Source organism: Primulina tabacum, chromosome 4, assembly GCF_025594145.1.
Source record: "Primulina tabacum isolate GXHZ01 chromosome 4, ASM2559414v2, whole genome shotgun sequence".
In the NCBI taxonomy this organism is placed as follows: domain Eukaryota; kingdom Viridiplantae; phylum Streptophyta; class Magnoliopsida; order Lamiales; family Gesneriaceae; genus Primulina; species Primulina tabacum.
The window spans coordinates 1,200,123-1,220,512 of record NC_134553.1 but is presented as its reverse complement, the minus strand read 5'-3'; the positions used below and the strand labels follow the sequence as shown (position 1 = coordinate 1,220,512).

General features: G+C 35.6%; 3 protein-coding genes across 5 annotated transcripts; 2 read left to right on the top strand and 1 right to left on the bottom strand.

The window, feature by feature from the left end:
- The first annotated feature begins 955 nt into the window (after positions 1 to 955).
- On the top strand, positions 956 to 5,784 carry LOC142542200 (uncharacterized). 2 transcript variants are annotated; one of them, XM_075648698.1, is made up of 7 exons: positions 956 to 1,098; positions 1,783 to 1,875; positions 2,047 to 2,181; positions 2,296 to 2,385; positions 2,469 to 2,618; positions 2,943 to 4,534; positions 4,645 to 5,784. In XM_075648698.1, the coding sequence occupies exons 1-7, from the start codon at positions 1,036 to 1,038 to the stop codon at positions 5,543 to 5,545; spliced, it is 3,024 nt and encodes a 1,007-aa protein (XP_075504813.1). In that variant the 5' UTR covers positions 956 to 1,035; the 3' UTR covers positions 5,546 to 5,784. The 2 variants fall into 2 exon arrangements, with proteins under 2 accessions (XP_075504813.1, XP_075504815.1); XM_075648700.1 differs by lacking the exon at positions 956 to 1,098 and having other exon boundaries at positions 1,811 to 1,834; positions 2,086 to 2,181.
- Positions 5,785 to 7,599: 1,815 nt separating this feature from the next.
- Positions 7,600 to 9,338, bottom strand: LOC142542199 (GATA transcription factor 1-like). The gene is made up of 2 exons (XM_075648697.1): positions 9,073 to 9,338; positions 7,600 to 8,292 (listed from the first exon to the last, which is right to left on the bottom strand). Exons 1-2 carry the CDS (start codon positions 9,235 to 9,237, stop codon positions 7,768 to 7,770), a joined length of 690 nt encoding a protein of 229 aa, XP_075504812.1. The 5' UTR covers positions 9,238 to 9,338; the 3' UTR covers positions 7,600 to 7,767.
- Positions 9,339 to 10,237: 899 nt separating this feature from the next.
- On the top strand, positions 10,238 to 19,305 carry LOC142542198 (protein BLISTER-like). Of its 2 annotated transcripts, none has more exons than XM_075648696.1 (14): positions 10,238 to 10,428; positions 10,645 to 10,710; positions 11,661 to 12,369; positions 12,534 to 13,021; positions 13,800 to 13,919; positions 14,719 to 14,784; positions 15,128 to 15,238; positions 15,616 to 15,692; positions 15,777 to 15,844; positions 17,168 to 17,281; positions 17,700 to 17,866; positions 17,986 to 18,054; positions 18,613 to 18,768; positions 18,878 to 19,305. In XM_075648696.1, the coding sequence occupies exons 2-14, from the start codon at positions 10,654 to 10,656 to the stop codon at positions 18,956 to 18,958; spliced, it is 2,283 nt and encodes a 760-aa protein (XP_075504811.1). In that variant the 5' UTR covers positions 10,238 to 10,428; positions 10,645 to 10,653; the 3' UTR covers positions 18,959 to 19,305. The 2 variants fall into 2 exon arrangements, with proteins under 2 accessions (XP_075504811.1, XP_075504810.1); XM_075648695.1 differs by having other exon boundaries at positions 10,238 to 10,710; positions 18,878 to 18,990; positions 19,070 to 19,305.
- Positions 19,306 to 20,390: the final 1,085 nt, after the last annotated feature.

Here is a 20,390-nt window from a genome sequence, read left to right as displayed (position 1 = left end):
ACTTTATCGTGATTCTTGAGGTTTCATCCATAAAAGATCCAAGATTGGAGATTCTTCACGGAAAAAGTCTAGATTTCATTCAAAGAGTAGGAAGTATGTTTAATTCTTGACTCATTTCTTAGGAACATTAATTTGTACATCACCAAGGCACTCATTGTCCATATAGATCAGCATCGTCTATATATCTTTAAACACAAATCAAGGTGTACGGTATATGAAAAATGGAATATAAAAACCCATCAGATCTAATAAGATTACCCAGCAACTGATCCTTTGACAAAAAAATGGGTGGTTATAAGCAAGTCTGAATGTATTTTCACAATAAATAATCAAATTGAGAGTTTATAGATAATTGAACTCTCACAAGAAATATCCTCCGCATTACAGACATAAGTATGGATTAGAACAGGAAGAGCATAACCAAGCATATCTAAGCTAGCAATTAAGCTCAAACCAGTAAGGCTTAGGAGAAAAACTATGTGAGCTAGAGTTTTTTTTTTTTTAAATTTCATTCATGTCTGACTTGAGGCTGATCCTGGATTTAATTCTTTTGATGCTGATGTATATTTACATTCGAGTATGAGGGAACGAAATGGAATAGAGTTTCCGAGGATCTCACGGAATTTTTCAAGCTTTTTCACGTTGTCCGTCACAAAAGTCACCGGCTGCGACATCACAACGGCCCTCTGTGTCGCCGCCGCCATTTTCCGGCGTATATTGCGCTCGAAAGTAATAAAATTAGGTCGGGACTAAAGACAGAGAGAAATTATTTCAACATTAATGTCTTATAATTCAATTTATGTATGAATTATAATATTTTGCCTTTTTGTAAAACTATTTAATGATATAATGTTTTATATTAAAATAATAAATAGTAGTTTTAAAAATTATATTCATATATTAGTTTTTGGTTGCTTGAGAACAAAACGCGATCAAAATTCGCTTGGCGGGAAAATAGATTTACCATTACAAATAGACAATTTTACATAAAACATCGCTTTATAATCCGAAAACCTAGCAAATTTTGGGCAAAAAATGAAGAACTCAAGCTCAGGTGGACATCTGCTGAAGCTACTCGAAACCATTAAATCTTCCGAGGCAAGCTTTTTTATGACTGAATTGCAATGCATGTTTTCATATTTTGATTTTTCCTTCTGCTATTTTTCAAGGATTTGTAGTTACTTTTTGTGGGCTTTGGAGGTTTAGCTTCATAATATAGGGATTTATCTGTCAGATTTAGGTAATCCGATCAATGTAGGTGTAATAGGATAACGGTGTACATTTTGAACCTAAATTGCCACCTTGTTCTTTCTGTTCTACTCTTCCGTCATTACGAATGTGGAAAATGAGGTGAGGCATTGTTAAAGACTAATTTACTGAATCCATCTTCAAAATGCAATTTCGTGGAGATTCAATTCCGTGCTTTGAAGCCAGCAGCAAAAGAAAGAAGATGGAACATTGAGAATCAATTAAGCAAACTGAGTCATATACTGACTAATGAATCAAGAATACATTTTCATCTACAAGTTCGAACTGTACGACTGTAACTAACCAACCTTCAGAGAGATAAAGAGGGAACTACGTTTGAATGGGCACTTGTTTTTTGAGCCTATTATTTAACAGACAACCGACACTCTGTTTTATTACTGCCTTTTTAGAAAGTATAATCACAGACACTCTGTTTTTATTACTACTTTTGAATGAACACTTGTTTTAATTTAAGTTTTTTCCCCTGTTTCTGATGTTTTTAATTGGATTATCATGTGGAATTTAATTTTTCAGGTTGTTGAGAATCGAATTCAACTGCTTAAGGAGTTGGAGGAAGTAGATTTAAGTGAGAATACGGCAGTGAATTCTGTTGTTGAGTATTTAATAGTATCCTAAACACTGACAAAATTATTTTATTCTGCACCATTTTGTTGTATGCATAAATTGTTTTGATGTCATGATTTAACACATATAGTTTTGTTTAGTACCATGGATTTTCAAAATGTTGTGGACGTCCGAAAACACCCTTTGCTCTCACTTTTTACCTTAACTGTTTAGCTATTTTGGGAAGACTTCACTTGTTTGGATGTATCTCAGTGCACATTGAACAAAACGGTTTTACATGTGGCTGCTAAATGCTTAGAGCTGGATATATCCGGATGCCTAGTACAATTTCTTGTCCTAGGGATAAAAGTAAGCTTTTTGTCTCCAATTGCTAATATTTGGACTGGCAGATATTTTTCATTGCATGCAACTTAATTTTTTTGATCTGAACTCATTAAAGACATGGGAATATACCATTCTTAGGCCAACGCGTGGTGCAGAAAGCATCTTAAAATGACACTAATGTCGACCGAGGATTCTCCAGAAGAAGACCACTCTGGCCTCTTTTTTCAGGTAAACTCTAGAATTTTCTGCACAAGTGTCAAATTTCCAATCACGTGTTTGTGTTTTTATGACGTCTGTCAACTCTTCTTCAGTTGCTTTTGGATTTGCTCAGCTACTCTGCTGCTAGTTATTCAGCGTTGGCTAGATATCCTGTTTCCATTAGTAAGGACTTGACACTCAGCATTGATAATTTCATTTCAGAACAGTTATTTCTAACCAAGGATTTGGCATCTGAAATTAAGGTATTGTCCACTTGCAGTGTTCAGTCACTACACTAGATTTCCAATGCTCGTATTTGGGACTTAGCTAACATCAATGGAGCTTCATGAACATCATTTTTTTCACTCATTCTCTCTTTTTTCTTTTTTAATTTATGTACTTTGTTCATGTTTATTCGACATTTTCCTTAAGTTGTTGGTTCTTCTAGACAACTTACTTCCCGTTAATGCATATACTGCTATCCTTTTCCGTTTTTCTTTGGGTCTGAAATAGGCTAGTTGGTTAGTTGAAGAATTTTCTGAAGCTTAACGCTCATTAGATATTTGACTCCCATGATTTCTATTCAGAGAATTCACACTTTAGGGACGGAATTACTGAAGGCAGCATTGGTGGCCATTGATGGGGTGACTCGATTATGCAGGGTATATTGTGATGGTGTAAACTGGGATACATGCCTTGCAAAAACAGAGGATAATAATGTAAGAGATTGCAAAGAGGCTGAAAATGGAGATCATATAATCCAAATAACGAGTTGCACGGTTGAAAAACTATGTGAACTTGGCGTTGTTGCAGCTAATGATGGTGGCAGTCTTGTGAGCCTGTTAAATATGTCGTGGAAAGGGGTAGTTACACTCCTTCAGTTTGGCAAGGGTGCTTTAGCTGTCAAGGTGAATGTAACTAGCGTTATCATGACCTTAATTTCACTTGCCAGGGAGTCGTTTAGATGTGCTGCTCAGACTCTGTCATTTTTGGAGAAGGAAAAAGACTCCGAAGCTGAAGCCAAAAGGATATTCCGTCTGGTCAAGTTTTACTTGATCAATGCTGTAAGAATTAGCTCACACTACCCATTGCAAGCCTTTCTTGCTTACAAAGAGATCGCACTTTGTGTTGTCTTGATATTAACCATCAGAATCTCACTCAGCCAGGTAAAAAATTTAAAATCTGCAAGTGAAATATTATCAGAAATTGTGGAGCCAACATCATTTCACTTGATCAACTCTCTATTAAATTCAACTCAACTGAAACAAGAAGACAAGTTTGAAATCTTGGACTGGCTATTTAGTTGTAGCAGTAATGTGAGTTCGGTGGCTGATGTTGTAAGCAGTGATAACGGTCACATTTCAGTAGATGAAATATTTTCAGTGAGTTGTGATGCTATGAACAAGGATAAAATGCTTTCTCTTGGTCGGGTGTTCTTATTTCTTAATCTCGTGAAAGCTGATCTAGAGGAAGATGTCCGGCTTGGTCTCTCCAGAAAGCTAGGATGGCTTTTGGACATACTTGTAGTTGAAGATGTTTATTCTTTAATTCTTGTTATGCGAATTCCTGTTGTTTGTGGTTCTAGTGAAAAGCATGAACTGGCTTACCGGCCTGTGTTTTGTGCTGTTGTTCATGATCTGAAGACTTTCCTGATCATGGCAATCGATTCTAGTGCGACATGGAGTGAAATAGAATCATTCCTGATCGAAAATCTTTTCCACCCTCACTTTTTATGTTGGGAAATTGTTGTTGAACTTTGGTGTTTTGTCTTACGTCATTCCGGGCCTGATATGATGAATGACATTCTTGACAAGCTTTGCTCACTAATATGGATGACGTCTCAAGAATCAGTACTATTTTCTGAGAGTGCTCTTCGAAAAACTGCAAGATTAATTTGTGTTCTTGCAGCTGATGGGCCTCAACTGATGGTTGATCGAGTTTACAGTTCAATATTTGAGAGCAACCGAACTCAGTATTCATCTAGTGTGCATACAGCACTACTCATGGAAGGGTTCCCGTTAAATTCCCTTTCAGTAAAAAATAGAAGTACAGCCAAACAAAGAATTGTAACTCAGTATTTTGACCTCTTGGAGAGCTTTGAAGGCCATTCTCCAGGACAGTGTGATTTTGGAGTTTACGGCGGTCCTGTTTTTGCTCTTTGTGCTGCATTGCAATCTCTGTAAGTATATAGACTACTACGATTATTCATTTTCCTAAATTATCAAAGATTTACTTGACAAAGGATTAAACAAAGTCTGATGTTATTAAAGCCCATTTATGCATCTTTAGACAGGTCAGCCTATCTGATACTGAAATGAAGACTTTGAAGTTCCTTGTCGCTATTATTCGCAAGTACAAAACTTCCACAGATGATACAAGTAGGGAGAATTATGTCCGGCTCATTGGTGAATTGCTAGGGATTATTTCTAGCATGAAGGATCTATACTCGTTCGATGAAATGGACGGAGTCATTTCAGAGCTTCAGAATCTTTTTATCTCAAAGCCAGCACTATCAGATAGACAACTTTTTCTATGCAAACCAAATCTAGCTTGTTTCATGGCCGGTCTTGGTCATATGGAATTTTCAGATGGTGAAGACTGTGCCAGAAATTTAGCCACTTGGGAGCTTTTCCACATGATATTGAGGGAACGTCATTGGGCGTTTGTTCATCTTGCAATCGCGGCATTTGGGTATTTTGCTGCTCGTACTTCTTGCAATCAATTATGGAGATTCCTGCCACAAGATGCTGCATTGTCATTTGATGTGGAGTCTGGAAATGAAGCAGATGAGGAAAGATTCATGTCCAAATTAAAAGAATTCCTGGAGAAGGAAATGGCATGTCAGATGATACATCCAAGCCCTGATCAATTAGCTATGTTTGTCGAAGAAGGTCGAATGCTGAAACAGATTGTCCAAAAAAATCTGCAAAAACTTGATTCAGCGGTTATTTCGTGTGACATGATGGAACTTGATAAAGAGAGACAACCCAATAAGAAAAGAAAATTTCCTGATGGAATTTACAGAGGAGTAGAAATGCTGCAGACTGGTTTAAAGGTTATGGTTGACGGTATTTCTCAATGCAAACGTGACGGAGAGGAACCAATTGAAGCTCATGAGTTGATTTTGAAACAATTTTCTCGACTTGAAGATGCGATCGCACATTTGCTCAGCTTATCTGGCAGTGAATGAGTGAGCTAATGTACAACACTGTCCATACTAATCGACAATGGCTTCGAAGATGTGGCATCTTCGACTCTCAAGCAAGGTACATAGAAATGGCATACTTGCATGTGAATGCAGGCAAAGGTTCAATGACTTGTTGTCGAGCTGCGTCTTGCATCTATTATTGATAAATTGTGAGCCGATATTATTACTGTTTTGGGTTATTTCAACAAATATCGAGTAAATCTAACAATTTCTATACTAAGATTACTGTTCCTTCTCCCTCGTTTTTTTTCCCTACTTGTAAGTTATAAGTATGAACCAGTAGTCGCTATTATTCGGTACACATTAAGTTAGATCCCAGACTAACACACATCAATCCATGAAATTTCAAAATTGACTCGATTGATACATGTTCTATTAAAATTGATCGAATTACTAGTGAAAAATAATTTTTACCTCCATGTATGTACTGATGCCAAAAATTGACATTTTATATTTATTTATGAGAGTATTATATTTCATTTCTTCGGCCAATATTAGTAATTGATAGTAATATTAGTTTATTTGGAAAATTAAAACTAAGAATCTAAACTAAATTTAAACCTAATAAAATATATCTAATAAGTCAAAAGACAACTTTTTCTCATGTTACCATTTTATGTGTTTGATAAAGAATAATTCGTTTCCAAATCAATCTTATCGAATAATTTATTTATATATTTGGTTCTCTCAGCATTTGATATTAATATATTGGATCATGAACGTATACCTATTGACAGGCCGGACCTGAGGGGAGGCCCAAGAGGCCCCCTCCTCAGGCCCACGAGTCTAATGGGCTCCAAAAAAATAATAAATTATATATTAATTTTAAATTTTGTAAAAAAACAATTTTAAAATTTTAAGTTGTAGCTAATTTAATTATATAAGAATTTTGAAAATTTTGATGGTCCAAAATTTTTTTTGGACACCCTTCGAATCATAAACTATATAAAAATTAAAAAATAAGTTGAAAAGATGATATATACAATATACTGAATATAATAGTGTTATGATGACAATGCCATGTAACCAGAGCCAATGAATTTTCAATTTTTTATCTTGATTTTTTTATTCATAATATTTTGAATTTCAATTTTATTGGTGAATCTTGATATGAAACATTCGAAGAAGTCATTAAAAATGTGTAATAATATTTCTAGAAATTTATTTCAAACTCATGACAAGGGATGTAGCTAACTTATAACTTTGTTTTAGCATTCGTATGATATTAACAACTATATCTATTAATTATTTGAGAATTTTTTCATGAAAAATTGTTTATGAAATTTTTAAACTTTCGCTGCACATTGAGTGCGAGAAAACGGTACTAAACAGTTACATGAGATGGTAAAAAAAGAATGCGGCATTTGATATTTATTTAGAAAGTAGTAGGGAGTCGAATAGATAAAGGAAGTGCGTGTGGAAAGTCACAGAAGATGATGTTCGAGGCATGATAAAGAGGGTGGAGATGAACACATTTTGTTTCGATGGGTTCCAAAACTATTTAGTTCAATGAACCAATTTGTTTTTTGAGAATCTACAAACATAATGAATTTGGATGTAGATGGTTTTTTCGATTTTGATTTTTTTTCATTTGGAGTGCATGCTGATGTGGAATCGGACATGACATCGACATTTTTTTGTGTCATTTCACGTCAACATCATTCCTACGATGAAAAAATAACTTGAACGTATATATTACTTATAAAATACAAGTATATCGTTTAGAGATGATAGCAAGATTTATGTATAAAATACAAGTATATCGTATATATTATGTATAAAATACAAGTTTACAAGTATATATCCCGATATCTCCTAAAACATATATCTATTTAACTTACACATCGTATAATTTGAATAGCCATTCAAAAAGTAGGGGGTCGTAGTTTCACGCTATAATCAAAAGATGATAGCAAGATCTTATTATTCGGAAAAATTATAGGTACGTACCAGTTTAAACTACTATTTCTATCATTATAATGCAATTTTTAATCAGCAATTATGAAAAAAATTAAAATTAGACCAAATCCTTGTACTTAAACTTAAAAATTGGGGGGTATGACAAAATTAATTAAGAGAAACTCTAAATTCAAATCAACACGACATAAACTCTAATCCATGTACTTAAATCAAAAGAAACAAATCCTAAAACCCTAATCTAACTATACTAAAAAAATGTAACTAAAACTACCCAAAACTCCCCATCAATCACCATGCTTCTTCATCCTCATCTGCATCACCTTCTTATGAGAATTCGAATGCAAATGACTTGAAAACGTAGGGCTACAAGCAGGTCGATACTCGGGGTGCAATCGACCGGACTTGTACCGTACCCCACAGGCATTGCACAATGTCTTTGCCCCCTTAGGACCAGCCCGCCACTGTGGCGTCTTGTCGACTAGGCAGTGCTGGCACCTCCTTACCAAAGGCACCGGCTCCTGCACGATTCGGGGGCTTGAGTTGTTCGACAACAGGCAACGGTGGCTTGGCAGATCGTCATAGCCCGCCGTTCTTCTTCGCCTTTTGTTGCTCCGGGTGCCCTTTGGATGGTTAATGGGCACGCTGAGATTGTTATAGCCGTCACCATTGGTTTTGACGGAGTCGAGCACGGATATAAGGTTTAGGTGGTTCAGCATGAACTCCGAGTCGTCCGATAACACCCCGAAGCAACTCTCCAGCGTCGGAAAGGCGTCTTTGTCCATCAACCATTCCAAATCCTCCATAGGATCCTGGAAAACTCGTACGCCATAACTTAATAAAAGAGAAGTTCAGCTAATAATGATTTGTGCATGCATGCTACTTAATTTGATGACACAATTAAAATTGAAACCACCAACAAATTGATACCTTCTGAGGAAATTAAAAGAATCCTGTCCCAAAATTTAAAACAATATCCAACTCGAGCAGCACTTGACAAAACAAAATTCTTAAAAAAAATATTTACTCATATTTTGTGATTACTATTATTTTTGCTTTTCAATTGAGATCTATTTGTTCAAGGAAATTTTCTTTTAACTAGAGGATTTTAAAATGAAAAAAATATATAGTTATTAATCAGTTTGAATATATCTCTCAATTGCTGACAAGGAACAGCCAATTTATGTGGTGACGGCACAATGCACCAATCATTCTAGATAATTTTGATGACGTGTACAACTACTTGCTATTCCCAACAATACCCCGCATAAATAAAATTATAAATCCAAAGACTTCACTCCCCCTCTAGGTTTCCCAAGGCCAGATTCGTCAACCTATTTAAACAAAACAAAACAGCAACGTGCGCCGGCAATCGTGACTCCAAATTTTCGTGCAACCGAGTCAAAGCGGTTCTCCGCCTCACCAAACAACCACCGCCGGGAAACTGCAGGGATGTGATCGGAAGCGGAGTAATTTCTCAGGTTTCATGCCTCAATCACAGCTTCCGAATGAAAAAAGTTTGCAGTTTTATTTATTTTCGACTTAAAACGACAAAACCCGATATAGGTGAGACAGACAGGGCAGGAACTTACAGGAAACGCATCGTTCTGAGTTCCAGGTTCAAACGCCTTCGATTTGGCGCTCGAGGGTTCTGAAACGCCATATGTGAAGGTAGAGCTGTCATCTTCCTCAGTGAAATTAAAGAAAAAGTTATCGTCAATCGGAAAAGACTCCTCGAATCCGTCCAAAAGCCCCATGTCTTCTTTTGCTTTGTTTCAATTCAATATAATGAAAAATCAATGGAGAAAATACGTTGTTAAAAATATAATTATATTTATAGAAGGAGACGAGTAGTTTCCTATTCATTTATTATTCGCAATCTACTGATTTATTATGCAACCATATATACTATTTTTTTTTTAATTAAATTCAATTCAAATCAGAGAAATAGATATAACGCGTCTATATATATATATATATATATTGCATATAATCATAAATGATCGTATGAATCCGGAGATGGATTCTTTGTGAAAACCAAGAAAAAACATGTAACATATTATGAGATTTTTTTTTAAAAAAAATTATTGTTCAAATTTCAAATTGCATGCAGCTTACCAATACTTGCTTAGCAAATAGCAAGTAAATCCAGGGTCAACAACAAATTTAAAGGTCAATCCAAATACCTTCAAAATATGTTCTTGGCAATTGGCATGCATTGTAGGATTCAAATACGTGAGAAATGCAATATCGTGTACTCTGATAGTTAAGTACAAATGCGTTTTACTTACAGCCACGACACAAGATGAAAACCATCGCACCGAGTAAATTAATTCAAAGCTGGTATTTTGAAAAGTCAGCTTCCAGTTATTGATTGCAAATCAAAACCTCATTATGTCGTGGTTCAATAGCCACCGTAATTCCGTAAATCTTCTGCTCCGGCCTCTCCCCATACATTTTCAGCAAAATTCTCAGTTTCTGCACCGAGGTTGTGCCCAAATACATCGAATAAAGACCAGGGAGGATGAGCATCTCCTAATTCCCCAAGTCTTGGCCTTCTTCCTGCCATATTTCTCCCGTTCACGAATTGGATCCGACATCGAACTAGAGGAAGAACAAAAGCAAGAAAAACCAAACCGTCGCCCCCCACGAAAACCAGAAAGACGCTGGTTTTCAATATAATATTTGTATGTATTTTTAGTATTTTTTAAAAATGAAATTTGATCAATGATTTCACCTAAAATCCGGATACGCGACTTTTAGACATGCCGAATGCGATTTTGAATATCCAACTGACGAGATATTCACAGGCCAAAGGGGAAGGGAGAGAGAGAGATCGAGGGAAGGAGGGGAGGATTTTGTCGAACAAATACTAAACAAAAACAGAGAGAAATATTTGATTTCCCCTGGTTCTCCCTTTCTCCGATTAGATCGGACCTCTCTCTCCTGTAATTTTGCTGAAAAATTTCTACTACTTTTCTTTCTTAATTTTTTTTTATTTTTCCGTTGCAATCCGAGCGTTTGATTCTTCAGGAGCGTTGCTTTTCTTTGTCATTTCATTGAATTTGTGTTTGCGCATAGATGCAAATTTCTGCCAGTGTCTGTTCAATTCATGCCGTGATCTGATAAAAGATTATTAAGGGCTGAGATTTTGGCCGTGATAGGGATTTTCAATGGCGTCGGCTCAGGTGTCGAGGAAGCAAGGGCATTTAGAAGCTGGAAAAAAGAAGGTTTGCACTTTCTGTCCTGTTCGCTTATTCAAATTGCAGCTTTTTTCAGTGGTTATTGCCTTAAAAATTTGCTATTTTCTTGCAATGATAACTATTTTATGTTGCAGTTTTTGTTTGGGCTTGATGCTTGATTATCGTATTGCGTTTTTAGCATATGCTACGATCTTTGTATTTAGTGAAACTAATAATTTTTTAATCTTGATGTACTTTTTGTATTCACATTTGTGAGTTCCTGCCGAGTCACTTGTAATCGGATAACCATTGAAGCTCTCTCCACCTTTTTCTGTTGAGAGGCTCGATTATACGTGTGAAATGCGGGCTGGGCTTTATTCCACAAACTGAAACCATGGAAGTGGCAACTCAAATTCTCTATTGCGAAATGAAGCCTTGTTCATGATTAAAAGGTTTAGGATCCACGTGTAGAAATTATACTGCGTAGTGTGAACTCTATGCTAGAACAGAACACTCCACGTTGTCTGGAGATATATTCGTGGGGAGGTGGTCAAAGAATGGAGTTTCCTTCTATTTTTAGAGTAGGAATATATTGTCTCGGCATTTTATATAAAATATAAATGCCAAATTCATCTTTATCTACTCCTGTTTTTAAGACTCGATGAGTTCATCACCGTACCATGTTTTGGAGCTTATCCTTCTTTCTAAGATGTGCCAATACTGGGTTTAATCCTCTTGCTAGGTGCCCGAGCGTGAGAAAATGATGGATGATGGATGAAGTTCTCAATATCATCTACTAAAAACTGAATTTTTCTTAGTCGATGTATTTGAGATTGGACACACCTCCTTTTCAGTGACAATTTTTGCATCGTCAAAATCTCGAGATGTGATTTTAGGTGTCAAATTTACGTGTTCTAAATGTGCTTCAGCATGACATAAGGAGCGCATATTTTCTTCTTTGTTAATATTTCGTTTGAGTTTTTGTGATTATGCTGCAGTTCGAAGAGTTTCGGCGAAAGAAAGCAGCAGAGAAGGCTAAGAAAGCTGAATCCACGCCACAACAAGTTTCAGATGGTCTTCAACTTGAAAAGCAAGCATCAGAGGAAGAAGTTTTTGCAGATTCTAGTGGAGTTGGTATTTCTTATGATAATCTCGCTGAAGGTCATTTTGAGCCTTCAGTTGTTATTGCTAATAACAGGGTTCAGGAAACTGAAACTGACTTTAATAGCGATTTTAGTTCTTCCATTGATACAAATACTAAACTTTCTTTATTGGCCAATAACGTCGATGGCAACTTATCTATTCCAAAGCATTCACACTTAATTGGTGACGAGTACAAGGGTGATGCCTATTATGTGGGTTCGGATAAGCATGAAAGGGCTAACCATGAATTCCTAAATGAAATGAATGGTGGTGTATCATCTACTCAAGTTGCTCCCACTATTGGAAATGACGACGTTTTGACTCATCGCCCATCATCTAACCAGGAAATTTACCATGCTTCCAGTCACTTTAATGACAATGGGATAGATAATTACCCATCAATTTACGATAATACCCCTGGAAAGGATTTTTTACTTGGTAATTCTGGTACATCTGTTTTTACCCCGAATTTTTTGCCTAAGAATTCTATTAGAGCTCTTCTGCAAGACAAGTTGGAGAATGGTGGCTACCTGGGTAATGGCCAAATAGCTACACCTTACCAAAGTAAGATTCTGGGGCTTTTTTAAAAAATAAATAAATATAATAAACTAATTTATGTCCTTTTTTGGGGCATTTCCTTCCTCTCTCCTTTTTTTCCAGAAATTTCTAATTGTGTTTGTTGCATGGTTCTTTCGTATATTTTCCTTTGTCATGCTGTGGGGTCACAGACTCTGTTCGTTCTTCCACAAATATGGTCAGACCTGTGTTTGGAGTTGGACAAAAAATCCCTGAGTTTCCTGACACGGAGGAGAAGAAGAAATTTAGTGGTTCCACTGCTCATATAGGAGGCTCAGACCGTTCAACTCCATGGAGTTCTAACGATATATATGCTGATTATTCTGATACCCAATTATGGTTGAACCGTGCACCACAATCTCCAACTGCATCTGGGAGGAGATCACGTCCTTCTTTCCTTGATTCCATTCAGATTTCAAAAGGTCCTGCATCACCCCCTCCCCTCTTTGGAGCAACAAAAGTTGATTCATCTAATTCCAAGGTCTACCCAATGGATAGTTTGACTGAATTAGATTCTCCAAAATCTGTGAACTCTGTTATTGCATCTAGCAAAGAGGTTGCCAAGTTCAATCATTTCACTGAGAACAAGCATGATTTTCTTTCACGGAAGCAAAATGAAGATTTTGCTGCTCTGGAACAGGTTTCTTTAAACACATTTGTGTATTGATTGTTGCTGTATTGATTTTTTTTATGCTTCTTGATATTGTTATATCTTTTTTGCATATTGTTTTTCTACAATGGGTCAATTCAATCACTTATATATGCTTTTCCCGTAGATAGTTGTCGAATTAACATAATCATTATACAATCTTTAGTTTTAAATTTGTTGTGGTTAGACATATGGATCCCTCATGCCATTCTACCGCATTCTAGAATCCCATTTATTTCTTTTCGTTTTGGTTTATTGTGTTTCTTATTTCTTTATGCATTTGATGTTTTTTCTTATTCTGTGATCCATCATCCTTTGCCTCCAGGGGTGGTAGGGGTTGGTTGGGTTTGTGCTGAAAGTGAAGCGCTGACATTGTGATGGATGATTAGGAGCTACAATATCTTTGGCATGTCAGTGAATAGTCATTTACTGTCATAAGGATAAGATATTTCTTTGCATAGATGAATTGAATATTTCATTCGCATTCCCTTTTGGAGAATCTTTTAGAAATGATCATAGAATTAACCTAGTTTATTGTGCTGATGTATTGGACAAGCTGCAGTTCTAAGTTGGTGAGGGATGAAATAAGAGTTGAAGTCTCTTTTGACGCATGCTTATAGGAAATGTTGTAGGGGCTATAAACTAATTTGTAAGATCCATGAAATTGATTATTTTGTTGATTTAAGGATGGATTGCTTCTACATTGTTTTCTTGGAACTGATTTATTGTTTGTATTTTGGAGTCAGTTCTGTTTTTCATTTCTTTGCAGCATATAGAGGATTTAACACAAGAGAAATTCTCATTGCAACGTGCTATGGAAACTTCGCGTGCTCTTGCAGAGTCTTTGGCTTCTGAAAATTCAACTTTGACTGATAGCTTTAATCAGCAGGTGTGTACTCGCAATGCTTGTTTCTGAAAAGCTTATGTTTTAACTGCTTGGTGGATATCATGTTAAAACTGAAATTTAGATGATTAGACATAATTCTATGCCTGTTTTGCATTTGTGTTTTTTTCCTTTTTTCTTTTGGTCAAATTAAATTTAATGGACAAGTTTCAACCATTTGGCTGATGATTTTTGTCAATCATGGTAGAAATTTGGTGGCCTCTGGACTTTATATTTTGGGTTCCTATTTTGATTATAAGTACATTATACCATTTACTAGCTGAATGTGCAGGACTTCCATTGCAGGGTCCCCATATGCGTGTATGAGAATATATGAGCCGTTTTTTGGAGATACCCAGATCAATTTGATAATAATTTTAACTCATTTGTTATTTTGATGAATGCTGAACCTTGACAGGTGGAACATTTTTTATTGTTAGCTCTCTTGTGTTTGAGCAAAAACTTATGCCTACTCATTGTTCCCTGTCTTCTTTAAATAGACATGCAGTGCTCACTGGTATTGCTGAACTTCTGGCATTATCTGGACTCTTGGAGAATCCAAATTTATAAGATTCCATGTTTTATGATACAACATCATCTATGAGCTTGAGTTTTATAAAAACACCGTTGAGACATTTGGTTATTTTCATTATCTTTTTGTTGTGTTCTTAATTTTGTTTATCAAATTCTGAGTTGACCGACTCCGGTGCCACCAGTTACTAACTAATGCTTGGATTGCAGTCTTTCTTTCTTTTGATAGCACAAGGTGTTTATTCTGATGTGACTCTTTTCCTCTTCTCTTCAGGGAAGCCTTGTCAACCAACTGAAGTTTGACTTGGAAAAGTTACAAGAAGAAATCAAAGCTCAACTGGTTAGTGTTGACAGAATAGACTTTGCTTTGATCAAATTTTTGTATCTTAGTTGACTGCACATATAAGTGTTTATTTTTGCTGGTGTTATATGGTTGTCTTCCAGTGTAGGATGTCTCCATTGTTGGTTTCTCATTATGCTGGCTTGCATCTTGATTATGCATAATGTATATAGTTGTTGACGTCTATCTTTCATGTTCTATTATGTTATTCATTGTGAGGAATGCTCATTTTAACAACTGTTATCCTTTTTATAGTTCACAATTTCTGCTCTTTTCAACTCACCATAATCAATTTGTTTGCAGTCCGCCTCTAACTTGACTCATGAATGTAATGAATTTGTAGGTGGAACTGGAAGCTGTGAAAATCGAATATGCTAATGCTCAATTGGAATGCCATGCAGCTGATGAACGCGCAAAGCTATTGGCTTCTGAAGTTATTGGGTTGGAAGAGAAGGTAATTTGTTGCATAATATTTTTAGCTATGAACAGCTTTGTTAAATTGAGCGGTAGAGTAATGCTCACAGTACCATTGTTAAATCTTATTTTTATGGGAGTGTCTAGACTCTAGAGGGTGCCATATATTCATGCTTTATTCAGTTTACATTTTATTTTTCGAGGAGATAGGATATCTATCTCGTTATTGTCTGTGAGACATTTTTCTGCCATAATTCCATTTCTTATAGTTTGACTTCCTGCGGGAAGAATAGTGACTACAGTCATATAGATGTAAAGAGTGAAATAGTCATCCCATTTAACGTCACGCCAAACTTTGCTTGGAGTTTTATCCTCGTTTCTTCAAATTATATTTCTGTGGTATGACTGTGCATCTAGGCATTACGGTTGAGGTCTAATGAGCTAAAATTGGAGAGGCTTTTGGAAAATTCCCAGGCCGAAGTTTCTTCTTACAGGTATTGTGATTCCTCTTATTGTTAATCACATTCACATTACTAGAAGGAAAGACTTCATAGTTAATGCCCCTTTGATCTCCACAGGAAGAAAATGTCAAGCCTTGAAAAAGATCGGCAAGATCTGCAGTCAACTGTTGATGCTTTACAAGAAGGTATGCGGCTTATGTGCTCTATTGATGTTTCTTTATTCAGAGCAATATATTTAGGTAGTTGAAATGGAGAGAAGCATAATCATGAAATTGTTGAAACTGTCAACACTCTATTCTCTGAACCTTGTCTGATGTTGATCTCCAGATAGTGACTGATTCCAATCATGTTGATTGTGTTGACTAACTTAGAATTTTTGGTTTTGCTAAAAAAAAAAAAAATTGAATTTGCAAAGGAGCCCTAGAAAAAGCTCGCTTTATCTTAATTATATTAAATTAAGCTCAAAGTTAACTCCGCTGTGACAACATTTTAGCGGCGGAGGTGCTGACTATTCAATTAATCTTCTCTGCCATCTACTTCTTCACAAAAAATCCCATATTCTTCTGCTACTTTCTGTTCTATACAAGACCAGGGAAGATAGGTAAAATGAGTGATTACTGTCAAAAAGAGAGCTAAAGTTTGAATTAAAGAGAGAGGAATGAGTTTTGTCTGCTTTGTTTCATTTTGTGACTCAGTTGCAGCACAAGTGCCTAGTGGTTCTCTAAGGTGAAGGGAGTCCTGCTAAAAGAGAATTCCTGTACTGTTTTTCACCGTTATGACTATTATCATCACTGAATTTGGGTCACTCAAATTCTCCAGTTTTTAGCATTAGCCTTAAGACAAAGGTGGTTTTGATTCTGTTGAAGATTTTTGTATTTGAATTGGGTCACTCCAGTTGTCAAATCTCAAGTCAATTAGGAGTCTGTATCATTCTTGATTTTGTGTCCTTTATCTTTTATTTTTCAGGAATTCTTAGGGTTAGAACATAATGTACTCCAGTTGACTAAACATTCATGTATGAAATTACCAGAAAAGTAAAATAATTTCCTTTTTATCTGTTCAAACGTATTAACTGTCTTTTGGCTGTTGTCTCTCACTCTCTCTCTAGACAGATAGTTTAAAGTTCTCCTTTTTAGGATCAAAAGGATGAAAATAACTCAAGTGTCTCCGAATTATTTGATATCCAGTATATCTTTTGGCATGTGAACGTTGCATTATATTTTGAGTTACGTTGTTGTTTGACATCGATCAATCATTTCCCATTTTCTTGTAAGTCTTACGGTAGTAAATAATTATTTCTTAACATAGTAGCTTGGCCTATTTGTTTTATAATTCATGTCTCATCTCTAAGAACCTGTGGTGGCTATCTCTGTCATCATATGATTAAGAAGAATCTGTCCATACATACTCTAATATGTGTATAACCTATATTTGATTTTTTTTTTATTTTCATTCTGAATTCATTGTGATGTGCTACATGGTAATGATATAATTATCCCCTCATGCAGAGAAAAAGCTGTTACAGGTCAAATTACGAAAAGCTTCTGCAAGTGGGAGATCTGTTGACATCAGGGAGACATCAACTAATAAGAAAGAAATGTCAACTTCAACAGAGGATCTTGGTATTGATTTCCAATATTTTTCTTCTTTTACTGCTCAAATTTGATGTGAGAGTACTGATATTCTTTAGAGTTGTATGCTTAGGACTGAAATTTTCTACCAATTTACCCCTGGAAAACCTTATGATGGATTCAATGCCTCTCATCATTACTTATTTACATAAAGAAGAACTTGTTAATATATTTAGATATGTTTGTTCTTTGCATAAACCTAAACGGTTTGTCCTTGTTGCCTCTTGAACAGCAACTTCTAGGTCTTTTGTGACCTTGATATTTCATTCTTGGGGTTTTCAGTATCATGTTTCAATCGGATAGACCACTATTTCCCGTTTTCTACTGTATTCCTGCCGTTTGGAATCATATGGTTATATGATTGATTTGTCAATTATGATTAAAAGATGTCTGTTGATATATATTCTAGGTAGTGTCACAGAAGGTTCGAATTTGGACTCCTATGGGACTGAATTGCTCAGAAATGATGATGATCTTAATCATGAAAACATAATGCTCCACCTTGAAGGTCTACCTTTGACTATTCCTTCTGATCAGGCGAGAATGATTCAAAATATTAACACGTTAATCGCGGAGGTAAATTCTGTTGGCATTTTGAAACTTTTGTTTTTGTGGATTTGCGTTGGTTAGTTGAAGTATCACTGCAGTTACCATTCCAAGAACCCAAAAGTAACTAGAAGATTTTCCCACTGCAGTTGGCTTTGGAGAAAGATCAATTGATGCAAGCCTTGTCGGCAGAATCATCTCAGAGGTCAAAGCTTTCGGTAATTTTTATTCAATACTGTTTTTGCCATTGAAATTGTTGTTGTAGTAGACCTACTGCTCTAAGGAATTTAATGTTGGTGGTGACTGGTGACATCTCAATCATGAAACCTACATTTTATCTTATTGATGATATGGAGTGATGTCTCTTTGTAAGCCATTGTGTATAACCTGCATAAAAAAGTATTTTGCATGTTGCCCGTGTTTACTATAAAGTTAGGTAGATCATGGGATCTTACACAAAGACTCAGGACCCGTAAGCAATCAGGAAATTTTGTGCACTATAATAGTAGTCTCTTATGAAGGAACACAATAAGATTAAGGCCATCAAAAAAGAGAAGTGCTATCCTCTGTTTTAATAATTCACTTCCCAAAATTAGTCCGTTCTCCTTTCTGTGTTAACGTTCTGTTTGATTAGGAGATTTTAGATATGGTCGGAACAATGTGTGAAAAAGTTGCATGTTTTATCTCATAAATACACATTTTAAATTATGTTTTGTGCTGTGAGAGACATGAAGAGTTTGATTTTTATAGTCATTTTTATCTACTGCTGTCTGAAGGAAATAAACAAGGAATTTACCCGAAAGCTTGAATCTCAAACACAAAGATTAGAACTCTTGATGTCTCAAAGTATGGCAAATGAAAATATCCAACCAAGACAACCAGATCTTCATTCTGAGCATGAAAACACCGCATATGCTGATGAAGGAGATGAGGTAATGCATATACACACGATGATTTTCAACCAAGAACTGAATTATAATATTATATACTGGAAAATTCTCTTTTTGTGCCAATGACTTGTGATTGTTTTGTTTCGAGTAGGTGGTAGAAAGAGTATTGGGATGGATATTGAGGCTATTTCCTGGAGGGCCATCGAAGCAGCGAACGAGCAAGCGTCTATGATTTGCAATACAGTTTTCAGAGTGCGGCTCATGGTGTGTAGAAACTGTCTTCTCCTCCCTTTTGCGGTTTATGTACTAGGAGTGACCACATGTCCATTGTTTTTTTTTCCAGAAAGGGGGAAATCTCAACGGGGCCTCCCAAGATGATGTTGAGAGGTTTCTTTTCAAAGTTTGCAATTATTTTGTAGGCCCGTTCTATGTTTTTTGGGGGTATTTAGAATCAGAAATTTTTTTTGTATTAAAGGGTGTTTTTTGTAGCATTTGCGATACTTCTGCGGGGTATTATGTATTCTTAGAACTTATTTTGACTACATTAATCTTTACATCTTATAACACATGTTTTAACTTTTTTTTTAATATTATAGAACAGTACGTAAGAGTTGTAAAGACTCCATAGACTTTTGATATGAATGTGAGAGAATGAATTTTACTAATTCGTCCGCTTGTTCCATATTAATTTCTTCAATTTATTTCGTAAATTTTCATATGCTATTATGAATTAATATTCTCTTGATTGGGTATTTTGCTTAGTAGTTAGTTTTCTTGTCAAAAACTATATTAAGAGAAAATCTCCCTCATTAATTATTTCAGACGCAACATTACAAAGCATTTTCTTCATGTGAAAGCAGAAATAACATGGATATTACGAAGGGTAAATAGCCATCAATAATAGCATTGTGGACCCACAATGGTAGTTCTTTTTCTCGAGGACATAAAAAATAAGCAGACACTTCCGTCATTGACAACAACAGGGCAGTCAGTAGCAGCAGATCTCCTAAAAGTTATCCGCTATAAATAGTTGCTAAAAGAAAATTTCTACATGACTTGATCTAAGGTAGGGTAATAGACTGCTCCAGCTATTTGATTGAACCTATGGATTTTTACTAATCTAACTACATAATTGTACATTCAGGGGCCGATGATGAGATAGAACAAGAAATGTGATCACTATAGAAAATCGAGGAGGTGGATAAACATTGTGACGTTAACTGGAGAAGAAACATGAAGCTAAATCTGAGCAAGTCTGGATTTTCAAGTAGTTCTACTGCAGGTTTTACACTTCTGAAGTCTGATTCTTGGAGAGAACTACAGATATCATCAATGGAGAAGGGGATGCTGCAAAATTAGAGTAGGTTAATTAATCATGAGCTTTATTGTTAATATGTATTTTTTTTAGTATAAAGTGAGGGTGAAAGAAAGAACCTGTGTCTATATATTATAAGATAAGATCATCTACCATTGGGCTCAGTCAAATATTTTGTTCTTTCAGTTAAAAATTTGTTCATTCAGTTGAGCATTTTCTGGAATTACAACAATAAATTTCTATAAAATTAATATACTCTCCATTTCTTGAAATATACTCTACAGTTCCCACATTGAATGTGACTCGAAAGCATATTTTAATTCTAGTCAGTGTACTATGGTTATAAAAT

Coding starts and splice junctions, on each gene's coding strand:
- LOC142542200 (XM_075648698.1), top strand. CDS start 1,036: ATGAAGAACTCAAGCTCAGGTGGACATCTGCTGAAGCTACTCGAAACC. Junction 2,386..2,468: donor ACTCTGGCCTCTTTTTTCAG/GTAAACTCTAGA, acceptor ACTCTTCTTCAG/TTGCTTTTGGATTTGCTCAG. Junction 4,535..4,644: donor TGTGCTGCATTGCAATCTCT/GTAAGTATATAG, acceptor ATGCATCTTTAG/ACAGGTCAGCCTATCTGATA.
- LOC142542199 (XM_075648697.1), bottom strand. CDS start 9,237: ATGGGGCTTTTGGACGGATTCGAGGAGTCTTTTCCGATTGACGATAAC. Junction 8,293..9,072: donor CTCAGAACGATGCGTTTCCT/GTAAGTTCCTGC, acceptor CGAGTTTTCCAG/GATCCTATGGAGGATTTGGA.
- LOC142542198 (XM_075648696.1), top strand. CDS start 10,654: ATGGCGTCGGCTCAGGTGTCGAGGAAGCAAGGGCATTTAGAAGCTGGA. Junction 15,693..15,776: donor GCCGAAGTTTCTTCTTACAG/GTATTGTGATTC, acceptor TGATCTCCACAG/GAAGAAAATGTCAAGCCTTG. Junction 17,867..17,985: donor TTAACACGTTAATCGCGGAG/GTAAATTCTGTT, acceptor TTCCCACTGCAG/TTGGCTTTGGAGAAAGATCA.